General features: G+C 42.0%; 1 protein-coding gene across 1 annotated transcript in view; it reads right to left on the bottom strand.

Moving 5' to 3' along the window:
* The window catches only part of celsr3 (cadherin, EGF LAG seven-pass G-type receptor 3), a 205,727-nt gene that overhangs the window by 17,185 nt on the left and 175,796 nt on the right, over positions 1-12,746 (bottom strand). The window contains exons 27-31 of the mRNA XM_034695247.1: positions 8,447-8,621; positions 3,815-3,927; positions 3,593-3,672; positions 1,801-1,927; positions 1,571-1,690 (exon numbers count right to left, since the gene is read on the bottom strand). Of these exons, the coding sequence (XP_034551138.1) occupies positions 1,571-1,690; positions 1,801-1,927; positions 3,593-3,672; positions 3,815-3,927; positions 8,447-8,621 (615 nt within the window). The remainder of the gene's footprint in view (positions 1-1,570; positions 1,691-1,800; positions 1,928-3,592; positions 3,673-3,814; positions 3,928-8,446; positions 8,622-12,746) is intronic.

Raw genomic sequence — 12,746 nt, 5'->3', positions numbered from 1 at the left:
TGAGTACACTTGGTAGTAGAGGGGATTACACACATAAACACACACACACACACACACACACACACACACACACACACTTAAAGTAAGAAATAAAAAAATCCCCAGAAGGCTTAAGACGGCGTTTGAGCATGATTTAAAGTATGACTAACAGGGATTACCAAAACGTACCCTGGATAATTGGCTGATCCCTGTTAATGTATGTGTAACAACGCTGAGGTCCACTGTTGTATGGATACACACACACACACACACACACACACACACACACACACACACACACACACACACACACACACACACACACACACACACACACACACACACACACACACACACACACACACACACACACACACACACTGACTGCACAGTGCTTTTGAAGAAGTGGGCTAAAGAGTGAGCAGGACTCCCCTGGTCAGTATATTGTTTTAACTGGGTCAGCAACAAACCCTGAAGGCAGAAGGAGGAGAGAAGGAGGACAGGGAAGATGGATGGATGGATAGAGGGAGCGAGGAATGGAGGGTAGGAGGGCTTTTGTGCTCGTCCAGTAATGGACGGAGGGAAGAATGGGTCACTAGAAATAGTAAATGGCTCTGAGATCATGCAGCGAGATGATTTACAGCAGGGGCCTGGGTTTACTCTGGCAGCTGTTATATACTGTGATAAAAATTAGACATGGGCCGATATCGTTCTTTTTTAGGACTGATACCAATACTTTTTTTTTTTTTTTCCTTCTTCTCTTGTCTGCATATATATTTCTGGTTTGTGTCATGTTTGTCACAAACTGTCAAATATTCATGCAATTTATTCTTGCAGCAAAAGAAAAGAAAGAAAACCTTTTTCTTCTGTGCTTGTGACTGTGTGCATGCAACCATCACCACCCCTCTTAGAACTCTGGCCTATCTTTTATTGACAGCTAATATCATGTTCTGTAAAAGAGGGCGTGTACACCTAGGTGGGCCAAAAAAAATAAAAAATAAGAGAAAGTGAAAGAAAGATTACATAAGGATATACAAAGGGACAGGGAGAGAGAAGGAGAGAGAGACCTAACACACTTAGATGGAGAGGGACCATCTCACCATGACCCCAAAAACTCCGTGGGGTGATACTAATGATTAAGCAACCCTTAGTGTCCACAATCATTACTGAAGCTTGGGTCTCAGAGGGTTGCCGCCGTGCTGTGTTCTATTTGTGTAACAAGACCACCACTGGTGCAGATGAAACCACTTGGGTCAGATCAGCCGAGCGGTACGGCCCGGCACCCGGGCCGCGAGAGCAGTCCCACCGAAGGACCCAACCCGCCGCGGGAGACCCAGGCCAGGGGACAAGCCAAGGACTGATACCAATACTGATTATTACAAGTTCATCAGACTTCATCGCTTGACTAAATTCCTATTTTTTCTGACTCTACGTTTCAGAATCTAGTTTTTCATGCACCTTGCCAACATGCTGATGTCAGTTCAGACTTCTAAACCAAGTGGAAAAGAAATCCCTCTTAGTTTCAGGAGAGGTGAGCTGCAGCAGTGTTTACGTATATACACAAGTGAAGTCTCTATTGTGTGTCACTCACGGTGCTCTGAGGTGGTCTTGGTGGGTCTTCTCCAGGGCTCTTCTTCCCCAAACAGGCAACGCTCCAGGCCTCTTTAACCTCTGAGTTGAATATTGTGAAGACCAGCATCACTGAAAGACCCTGAGAGAGGGAGCAGTGGAAAGAGATGGATTGAGTGACCAGAAATAGAAAGCAAACATCTACGTTTCAGTCCTGCAATCAACAGCTTCAAAACATACAAGTTTTCATACCTGCACCAAGCAGAGGACATTGAATATATAGTAGAAAGCAACGATGCTGTTGTTCACAGCCATCAGACCGCACAGCCAGGTGGAGGTGGCTACCAGCAGCAGCATGAAGGCATTACGAACAGTGGCACTGAGAAAAGAAACAGAAGGCAGTGGAAGATCAAAGGTTAGATTGGATCCACCAAGAAGAATTCAGGATGAAACAAATCCTCATCGAGAAAAAGTAGTTAAAAATGTGAAGTGGGAACATGACACGTTCATAACAACACTGATACGTTTGCTTTTATATCCTACAGGCTGAAGACATTTAGAGAATGTAACAAATGCAGAATAACTCCCCTGTACCACATAATGCTACGTACTCAACCTTCTGATTTCATTCCACTGTGGGCATTATGTATTTAAAGTTCATTTTCAAACAGCCAGTTCTTTTTGGATGCCAGTGATTAGTGTCATGATGAACATTTAGAGGGAGAAAAGATAAGACGAGCAAGAGTGAGAGGAACTTAGCAGCAGAATAGAATAATATAAAGAAATCCTTGACTATTCTGAGATGTTGGAAGGAAGGCAAAAATAAAAAAGACACCACAAGTATTCTTCAAGTATTTTTGATAAAGCTTATAGTTAGAGCTGGATCAGGCTTGGACCAGCTCTTAGTTATGCTGCTATAGGCTTCAACTGCCGGGGGAACTGGCGCACTGACACACTGGGATCCTATCTCACCCCCTTCCCCCCAACCCCCCCATCACTTACTTTAACTCTCCCTGTCCCATTAAAGTTACTAACCATAGACCTTTCTGGAGTCCCTGAGCTCCCTTGTCTCGTAGGTCTCTGAGCTGCTGTAGACGTCCTCCTGCTGTGGACGTTCCAGACTCCAGCTGATACGGACGTGCTGGACTCCAGCGGCAACAGCTACTACTACTCGTCTCATCACTATCACCGCTCCCTCTCTCTCTTATTCTCCTCTATCCCTCTTTCCAGACCCAACTCGGTCTCAGCAGATGGCTGTCTAACATGAGTCTGGTTCTGCTCGAGGTTTCTGCCTGTTAAAGGAAGTTTGTCCTCTCTGCTGTAACTAGCTAAATACTGTGAGGTGCAATGCTCATGGTGGATTAAGGTGGGGTCAGACTGAGTCTTATCCTGTCTTGGTGTTGGGTCTCTGTTCATAATTTGACATAGAGTGGTCTAGACCTGCTCTGTTTGTAAAAGAGTCTTGAGATAATGTTTGTTGTGATTTGGAGCTATACAAATAAAGATTGATTGATTGACTGATTGACTGATTGATTGATTGATTGATTGATTGATTGATTGATTGATTGATTGATTGATTGATTGAAGTGACTTCTTTGGGATGTTTGTGTATAAGGTATTTGATAAATAAGAAGGCCTGAAATGATGGTTGTCTTGTTCTGTAAGTTGAACAGTCATAAATCATCTTTTAAAATTGCTTCTCTCATGGTTTCACGATTCTTTAACGACAGGATATCTCTTTAATCTACAGCAAACACTAAGAAATTTAAAGAGGATTACAATTTCAATTATTTTTGAAGTTTTTAATAGTTAATTTTAAAAAATATATTTCGGTATAGTACGTGAAATTTCCTTTTTTAAGCATCAAATGGATTTCGCTTTGTTTTTGTTACATGAGACAGAGTTGTACACCGCTCTTTAAGTTGTGGCGCCTACATTATAGAGTCCTGTCTGGACAAACATTGCACAGTGATGATGCACTGTTCCTCATAACATGGAAACACTGTAATGCAGGCTTATATAACGTAATCAAACAGGTACTCACATGACAGGAAGCTTCTTTGTCTCCTTCTGAGAGGGATTGCAGGACATCTTGGCTACGATCATAAAAATCCCTCCATTCATCTGGTTAGGGATAAAATAAAATAAACAGTAAGGAAACATGCTTTTTACAATTCATCTTATCTAATACTCACAACCTCAGAGATTACTTTACACAGATGAAACATGATCCATGAGGATAGAAATATGCAGGAGGGACAGTTACCAGTATGACGATGGCTATAGGACCAGCAAAGCTCCAGATGAGTTTGTCGTAGATTGAAATCCAACAGAAGTCTGGGTTTCCGTAACCTTCTGGATCCAAGCCTACCGCCAAGCCTGCAAGACAGAGACAGACAGTCGAATCAGATGGGAAGATCTCCTCTGAGATCTCTGCTGCTGTCAATCACAGAGAGACGAAGGGAGGAAGAAGGTTATCTGACAGTATGACACTGAATGACACCGGCAGGAAAGGTCAACGACTGATCACAACTCATCCCCATTAGTGCTAGTTAGTTTTTTGGGGGCAAAGAAATCACACCTTTTTAACTTTATGCTTACAGGGAGGATTACACTAAGAATGGAATTCATCCGCTAGCAGCACCAAGAATTTTGCATCATTTACACCCACTATATGCTCTATCCCAAGGTCTGATTCACAAAGTAAATTGCACTCATGATATTTAAGCACAAAAAAACCCACACAGTTCTGCAGCTCAGTGCAGTTTGCTCAAGTTTGGCATGTGATTATGACTAAGATGAGCTGTCAGATATCCACTCTGTGCTATATGTGCTGTGCTGTCCTGTGCTGTGCTGTCCTGTGCTGTGCTGTGCTGTCCTGTGCTGTCCTGTGCTGTGCTGTCCTGTGCTGTCCTGTGCTGTGCTGTCCTGTGCTGTCCTGTGCTGTGCTGTCCTTTGCTGTCCTGTGCTGTCCTGTCCTGTCCTGTCCTGTCCTGTGCTGTGCTGTGCTGTGCTGTGCTGTCCTGTGCTGTGCTGTCCTGTGCTGTGCTGTGCTGTGCTGTCCTGTGCTGTGCTGTGCTGTGCTGTGCTGTGCTGTGCTGTGCTGTCCTGTCCTTTGCTGTGCTGTGCTGTCCTGTCCTGTGCTGTACTGTGCTGTCCTGTGCTGTGCTGTGCTGTCCTGTGCTGTGCTGTCCTGTGCTGTCCTGTGCTTTCCTGTGCTTTCCTGTGCTGTCCTGTGCTGTGCTGTTCTGTCCTGTGCTGTGCTGTGCTGTGCTGTGCTGTGCTGTGCTGTCCTGTGCTGTCCTGTGCTGTGCTTTCCTGTGCTGTCCTGTGCTGTGCTGTCTTGTGCTGACCTGTGCTGTCCTGTGCTTTCCTGTGCTGTGCTGTGCTTTGCTGTGCTGTGCTGTCCTGTGCTGTGCTGTGCTGTCCTGTGCTGTGCTGTGCAGTGCAGAGCTGGGCAGAGCAGCGCTGTGTGCTTACCATTTGAGGAATCGATTCATGACAGATATGACACACATTTTCAAAGTTTATATTCAGCTTACTTCCTGGGGCCAGCTAACAAAAATGCAGCTCATTTTAAAAAATATATCAAAGATAAAAATACACGTGCTGCCGATGGACTAGCGGTCTTAGCGCGCCCTATATACAGAGTCTAAAGTCCTAAGTCTAAAGTAGTCTAAAGTAGTAGAGGTCGCTAGTTGGATCCCCAGCCAAGACTATTTTCTCCACTGTCGACTCCCCATGTTTCCTGTGTCTCTTCAGCTGTCCTATCAATAAAAGGCAAAACGCCAGAGTCTCACACGGGACTTCCACCAGATCCGTGTCCGGTCCGTCTCCAATATGCTGCGGTCCGTCTCCGTGCTCTCTCATCCGTCAACACCCAACAGTTAGGTTTTCAGAACACAGCATGGAGCAGGACCGCAAGACAGATGGAGTCATGTGACCAAGGTTCGCCAGGGGTAATCACTGAATCCAGGATTCTCCTCCTCCTCTCCTCATCCATGTTGTCTTTCTGGTCCTCTCAAAACCTCTGACCTGTTGACTCCAGGCCTGGCTCCGCTCATCATGACTTTGGTTTGTTGTTGTAGTTAAGTGAAATACGATCTGGTGATAACACAGAGTGTTTTATTCTGAAAATTAACCGGATGTTTTCATTTTGTTTTGGTGAAACCTGACTTCCTGTCCCGCTCCATCTGCTCTGTTGAGATTGATGCGTCGTGCTCCGGCATCCAGTGGAAGTTAACACATTGACGAGAATAGAAACCTATCAGATCCGGTGCTGTGACGGATCGGAGACGGACCGGAGACGGATCTGGTGGAATCTGGCCGTCAGACAGCTTCAGATCAATTTAGCCCCTGATTATTATAATGATAGTGATGTCAAAGTAATATTTACAGGCTTCATGTACAGTTTTATTATTTTTAGGTCATCAGAAGGTGAAAGGTTTTTTTTTTAGATCTAGCGCAGCTACCAACAACTCTCAGCAGATAGTAAATACTTCACTCTAACTGCGCAGGGTTGTTAGCGCCAATGTATGTGAATTAGATGTTATTTGCAACCGGGCTCATTTGCATAGAAAAGGGCATATTTTGCTCCAATTGAATGAATAATTGTATGCAAACAACCTTAGCATGTAGAGATATTATTTGCTCTGCAGCTCTGTTTGAGGAGCATTTGACCCTTTGTGCATGCTATGTGAATTAGCCGGTGAGTTTTCGGCTCATTTGCACAGGTTGAGTGATGTAAAAACCACACCATCCTTTTGTGAATCAGGTCCTAAGTTTATCTCCTGTTTTGAACTGGCAACAACACAGTTCTAACTGTTTTATATTAGCTGAACAGACTAACTCAAAATGGGATTTTGTTATTTTATCATGCAGATATTACGCGTTTGAAGAGCCTGCTGGCTATTTATAAGCTAAATACTTCTAACAGAGCTATTCCAAAAAGACCAATGCTAACATCTATACATTTCTCTAATTATTTTGCATTTTTAATGATGGCAGGCTTTTGTCTTTTATCAGTGTTTGACTGCTTCTCTATGACCAAACCAGACCAGACTTCCACAGAGTGTTCAGTCATAGCCGTGGGGAGATTTATGACTAATCTAAGAGCAGTGCAGTCCTGGTTCCTTGTGTATTGTGTTTGGACAGCAGCGTGAAGGTTTTGACAATCATGGGTATGAAGGTTTTCAAATTGAATTGCAAAAGTAATAGGGTACAGGAAACGTGTTGACAAAGACACACAGATAAACACACCTCAGGGCCATAGGTGAGACATGCAGCCTGTGTGTGTTTGGAAGTAGTAGGAGACAGTTTGCCTCTTGAGGCAAGGTTAGATTGTAGATTGTAGATTGTAGTTTGTGTGTGTGTGTGTGTGTGTGTGTGTGTGTGTGTGTGTGTGTGTGTGTGTGTGTGTGTGTGTGTAGGAGACAGCTACAGATATAGGAGACTTGACAGCATGTATTAGTTTGGATGGAAACGAAAACTTGTGTGTTTGTGAAAAAGAAGGAATGAGAGGGAAGACAGCAGACAGATATTACTTGCTTATAGCATGTGTCAAGAAACAAATTACTTTTGCACGTGTGTGTGTGTGTGTGTGTGTGTGTGTGTGTGTGCGTGTGTGTGTGTGTTAGTGTGTGTGTGTGTGTGTGTGTGTGTGTGTGTGTGTGTGTGTGTGTGCTTTACTATCTCTATATTAAAATGTCACAGAAGCCTGTTTAGTGCACGTGTCAATAGGACATCTTATCTGCAGAGCCAGACTTATTATAATATGTGTTTGTTGTGTTTCTTGACTAAAACGATAGTGTGCATTTATGTGTCATGGACTTGGATGCGTGGGCACATTTCAGACAAACATCACAGAGATCTAACATGCCTCCAGAGGTGTTTCTCTTTTCAAAGGTCCTGGGACTTTCGGGGGGCGGGGCCTGCAATGCTGAACGTGTCTTATTGGTAGATTAACCGCAGTGTTTTTATTCCGCCCTCCGTCCACAATAACATCACACACATCTGTGATTCACTTGATTTCTCTTTCTTTCATTAGTTTTTATTTGTTCTATCTTTTTTGTATGTGTGTGTACTTTTCAAAAGAAGAAGCTGTGGTTCTCTTGATTTAGCAGCTTGTAACAGTAGTCTTCTCTCAGCCCACCGTGAATGTGTCTCTCCTGGTGTTCCGGTTTTAAAAGTGACCCTGTAAACTGGAGACCTTCAGCTGAACGTGTCAGTGTTTGTGGAGTTTACACAGCTGTTGAAACACAGAGGGAGTTCCTGGGAATGCAAACTAGTTTAGTTTTTATTAAGATTTCAAAATATCCTCATCAGATATTTAATGATCGTCTAAAGATGTTTATGAGGGATGCATCCGGCTGAAAGTCTCCAGTTAACAGGGTCGCTGTTTAAACCAAAACACCGGCCTCTGCCACGGCTTTTTGAGTTCAAAAGGATTTTAAAGCCGTGTTGAAACGTCTTTGCTACTCGCGCTTATCTCCTCTCACGTGTTGATTCAGTGAATCCATCTGTGATGAAATATAGCACCATCTAAAACAGCGCCAGCTGAGTCTCTTCATGCTAACAGGCTAACTGTTGTGTTGCTCATAATGATACCTGCCTGTCCATCTGCTTCTATGGTGTCATCTGTGATGAATGGCATTCCTCTTTGTTTTACTGCCCTCTACTGGTCTGGTGGTGTAGTGCATTTACTTTATTTTTCCTCCATACGTCACTGGCCTGATTTGGAATCTACTCGGGGCTTCAGCCCGCAGTCGAAACGCAGACAACAATAGGGGCACAGGAACCTTTTAGTTCAGGGTAAAGTAGTTCTGGGGGCTAAAAGACCCCGGGACTGTTGGTCGAAATGCACCTCGTGTGTGAAGTTTTACACATGTGTGTGTTTTACCTGTGATAATGGCGGGCACTCCCCAGCCGATGGCGTAGTAGAACCTCATGGCTCCGTAGTTGATGTTGCGTTGCTCAGTCTGCATGCGGTAGATATGAAGGCCCTCCACGAACATCCAGGCAAAGGTGGACATGAAGAAGTAATGCAGTAAGATTGCAACCACCGTGCACAGGAACTGGAGGGAGAGAGAAAGAGAAGGGTTAAAGAAATGAAAGGGAAAGAATCAAGGGGAGCAGGAGGATTGAGATTGCAGGAGGAGAGAGAGAGAAAGATAAATCATGGATGAAAAGAAGGAAGGAGGGTAAAGGTGAAGGTTAAAAGAACACAGTGGTGAAAGCCGCAAGACAAGAACACAAAGAAAGAAAAAGAGAGGAGAAAAATGTGAAGACAGGATGATAAAAATGTATTCCTCTTATTGATTCTGTGACAGCTGAAGAGCAGACATCTTGGCGAGCAACCAACATAGCTTTATTGCAACACATCAGGTGCCAGCGATGAAATAAGGGGCACTCATGATTAAATTAGCGACGCGCCGAATGAACAGAGTTTTATGGCAGTGTGTTACAGATTACCTCCAGGAAATGCACAAAACAAGCGATATGAGTGTAAATGAATGTTGTTAATAGGCTGAATTATACTAATAACACCCGAGAGGATTATCTTAACTGCTTATATGGGTTCATCAGTTAGCAGCTTGAGTAGAGGGGATTACACACAGTACAACATGCCCAGCAGGACATGCAGGGCCTTTAGTGGTGTCTGTGTTTGAAAGTCTCAAAGTATTCATGATGTAACATACACAGAGAGAGAACAGTAACATTACATCATGAGGCCAACGTGTCCCATGGTTATACATGCTCAATAAATCATATCTAAATCCTGCTGTTTAAAGCTCCTGTGAGGAGTTTTGATCTGATTATGAAACACACTCATATTAATCCTGGGTCTCTTTATGAACCGCCAAAGCAAACAAGACCATCAGCTACAGACCTGATCATTCCTGGAGTCGTTATTTGTAGTTCACTCCTAAAAATGCTGACACTGGGTCGGTAAGATGAGACGTTTAACTAGTGCTGAGTGATATTGTAAATGATGTTATCATGGTAAAATATTTCATATCAGTCGATATCGATAATTATCACGATAAATATAAAATCATTATTTTATTTAAATTTAAAGTCAGATTTTTGCTCCTGAGTGAAAGTTGAAGACAGTTTGTTAGTTTGTATCTGGATTTAGTTTCTGATGAACTTCTTGAATCCATCATTTCTGACGCTGCTAACAGGAAGCAGGTCTTTAATGTAAGATGAGATTTTTGTGAAGTTTAATTTGTAGATTCTTATTTTTCTCAGGTTGAGATTATTTCCATAATTTGATTTAAATTACAACAAAGATATATCAAATTGTGTGTCAGTTTATAGAGTATTGTTTTGAGTTGTGCTCTCCCCTTTGAGATTACTAAGGGTTACAGGCAGAGTGATGTTGTTTCCCACAGTGCAGTGAATGCATCACGGTTATTCAGGGTTCAGCTGCCCTACAGAAGTTGTCTCTGTGCTCTTCCTTTACCCACATCCTGAAAGTATATTTTATGAAGTTTATGAAGTTAATCGTTAACTCAGAGTCGACTCAGTGTCAGACTGACGACTCTGCTTTGAGCTGCTAGGTTTTGAGTTTTCTTCAGTGTAGCTGTCCCTCGTTTCAGCTGTGTTTACATTCCACTCCGAACGTCTTTAAGCCCCACCTACCTCTCACCCTGCGACATGATTGGCTGTTCAATGCAGTAATAATAATATAATAATAATCTTTATTTATAGAGCACTTTTCAAAAACTATGTTACAAAGTGCTTAACAATGCTTCAAGGAAATGTGCAAAATAAAGAGCATTTTAAAAAGCCATACAGACAGGGCATGTGTCATCACTATTAATAGAACATGAAATCATAAAAACATAAAAACAAACTAAAAAACAAATAAAAGCAAAATAAAAGTAGAACCCTGTGCAAGACACCTTGATCAAATAAAATCAGGAAATGCTCTTGGATAAAAGTAGCAGTGATTTAAAAGAGAGCACAGAGTCCGCCACCCTAATGTCCTCCTGCAGTTTGTTCCACAGCTGTGGGATCGGACTGCATGTGCCTTGTCCCCCCTTGTTTTAAGAGTTTTTGGGACTGACAATAGCTCTTTGCCCGAGTCTTCTTCTTCTGTCTAATGTTGGGGGGCAACTAGCATTTACGGCTCCCCCTTTCCAGTGGCTGGGGGTGTAATTACAGGTTTAAATATATTGAATTTTTTTAACATTTGTCATTTTTATATTGAGAAAAATTATATCACGATAATTATCATTATCGAATTATCGTCCAGCCCTAACTGCATCTATGGGAAAAAAGGGTTATGCTCAGAATATCTTTTCATATTTCAATCTGCCAGAGTGTGCTATTATTCATTTAGTCTTTTAACATGATAAAAGTCTAATTCAGAAATTCAAGGATAACTCTGAATAGCCTACCAACCTTCAGTTATTTGTATTAACAATGCTTTGACCCCCCTTCCCCTCCTCTCATACCCTGGAGTACGGCTGAATTACAAAGGAGCAAATGATCTAGTTTCAGTAGGTGTCAGTAAAAAGTAACGACTCTGCTTAGAGCTGCTAGGTTTAGAGTTTTCTTCAGTGTCGCTTTCGCTCATTTCAGCTGTGTTTACATTCTGCTCCAAACATCTTTAAGCCCCGCCTTCTCATCCCACGACATGATTGGCTGTTCCATGCAGTCTTCTACTTCTGTCTAATGTCAGGTGGAAACTAGCATTTAAGGCCCTATATTTATATCAAGAACAATTACATCACAATAATTATCGTTATCGAATTATCGCCCAGCCCTACGTTTAACAGCATGCTGAAGAGACAGTCTGTGTCCAGTTTTACATGACACATATTCTCAATGAATGACACATTTGACTGCTTAAAGAAAATGGATTAGATCTGAAAGGATGATATGAAAGCACTACTTTTGCATGTTAAAGACAAAAATCAGCAAAAACATAACATGCACCACTTTGACCACAGGGGGCGCCAAATCTACTCAAACTCAAAGTTCTTCACAGGAGCTTTAAATTACACAGCTTAACCTTTTATCTACTTTAAAAGTAATAATATTGCTACATACAGTATTTCTGTGCTAGTAATATTTAGATGACAAATGTATTTAAAATAGGTTTCAAAATGTTAAGATCTTATTTCTTTTGATCTTTTATAAACATCCATAAACAATAACTGATGTCCATTTAGAAAAATGTTGTTGGTGCATTTAAGCTGAAAGGATATTAAATGATTGCTATGAGTGTTCAATTACCCAGAGTACAATTCCAAAGGTCCATCCCTTACCATACTTTATATTAAATAACATAAAGAGTAAATCCTAATAATTGCAAGTGCAGGGGATAATTTCTGAAATCACTTTTTATCCATTAAGAGCTTTGCTTTAGATTGACAGTAATGTTGAACTTCCCACATGAATAATGCAAAGCATTAGCATTTAAGCTTTTTGAGAAATCCCCCTCAGGCTGCATTCAATGATGTCTGAAGTGGGTGATTTCAACTCCGGAGCCTTTAGTCTGCTCTGTTTGTTTAGGCCGACGAGATGCCGTGTAAACTAAAGAGGCAGAGAAAACAGCTCCTGCTCATCTAAAGTGAAGCCTCTGTCTTCCAGGAGGGTTTGTGTTTGTAAAAGCTAAATGTAAAAAAACAAATCAATGACAGGAAGCAGGTTTAAATCCAACTGGTGTGTTAGGTGAAATAGAGGGTTTCTGAAAAACAGGGAGCCATCATTCAAAGCAAATCTGAGACGACAACATGTGAGAACAATGAAATAAAGAACAGAAGAACAAGGTAAGAATCTGCAGGAGAAACTCAAGCAGTTTAAAGAGGTTTGAACAGCGAGGGCTGAAATCAGAGCTGCTTTGACTCTACCCGTCTGCCTATGATCTTAATGGATTACAGGTGATGACACACTGTCTAATGAAGGAGATTACAGGAGGAGTGTTTTACAGAGTGTGCTGTCTTCAGGACAGACATTTTAAGTCAAGCGTATCATATTTGATACATCAGTTTTTGAGACCTGTACATCATCAGTGTGATATATTTTTTCTGCAAAAAAACCTGATGTATACAATCAGATACATGCAGTGCACGGATAATCCACCAGGTGTGAGTAAGTCATGCACCAGAAGGACGTCACTTGAGACATCCACCATGTCAGCTGTGGATCAGAGACCCACTCGGGATATTTTTACCAACTTTGAAAAA

This window comes from Notolabrus celidotus, chromosome 11 (assembly GCF_009762535.1).
Source record: "Notolabrus celidotus isolate fNotCel1 chromosome 11, fNotCel1.pri, whole genome shotgun sequence".
Taxonomy (NCBI): domain Eukaryota; kingdom Metazoa; phylum Chordata; class Actinopteri; order Labriformes; family Labridae; genus Notolabrus; species Notolabrus celidotus.
The sequence above is the reverse complement of the archived record's forward strand: the minus strand, read 5'-3'. Positions and strand labels throughout refer to the sequence as shown.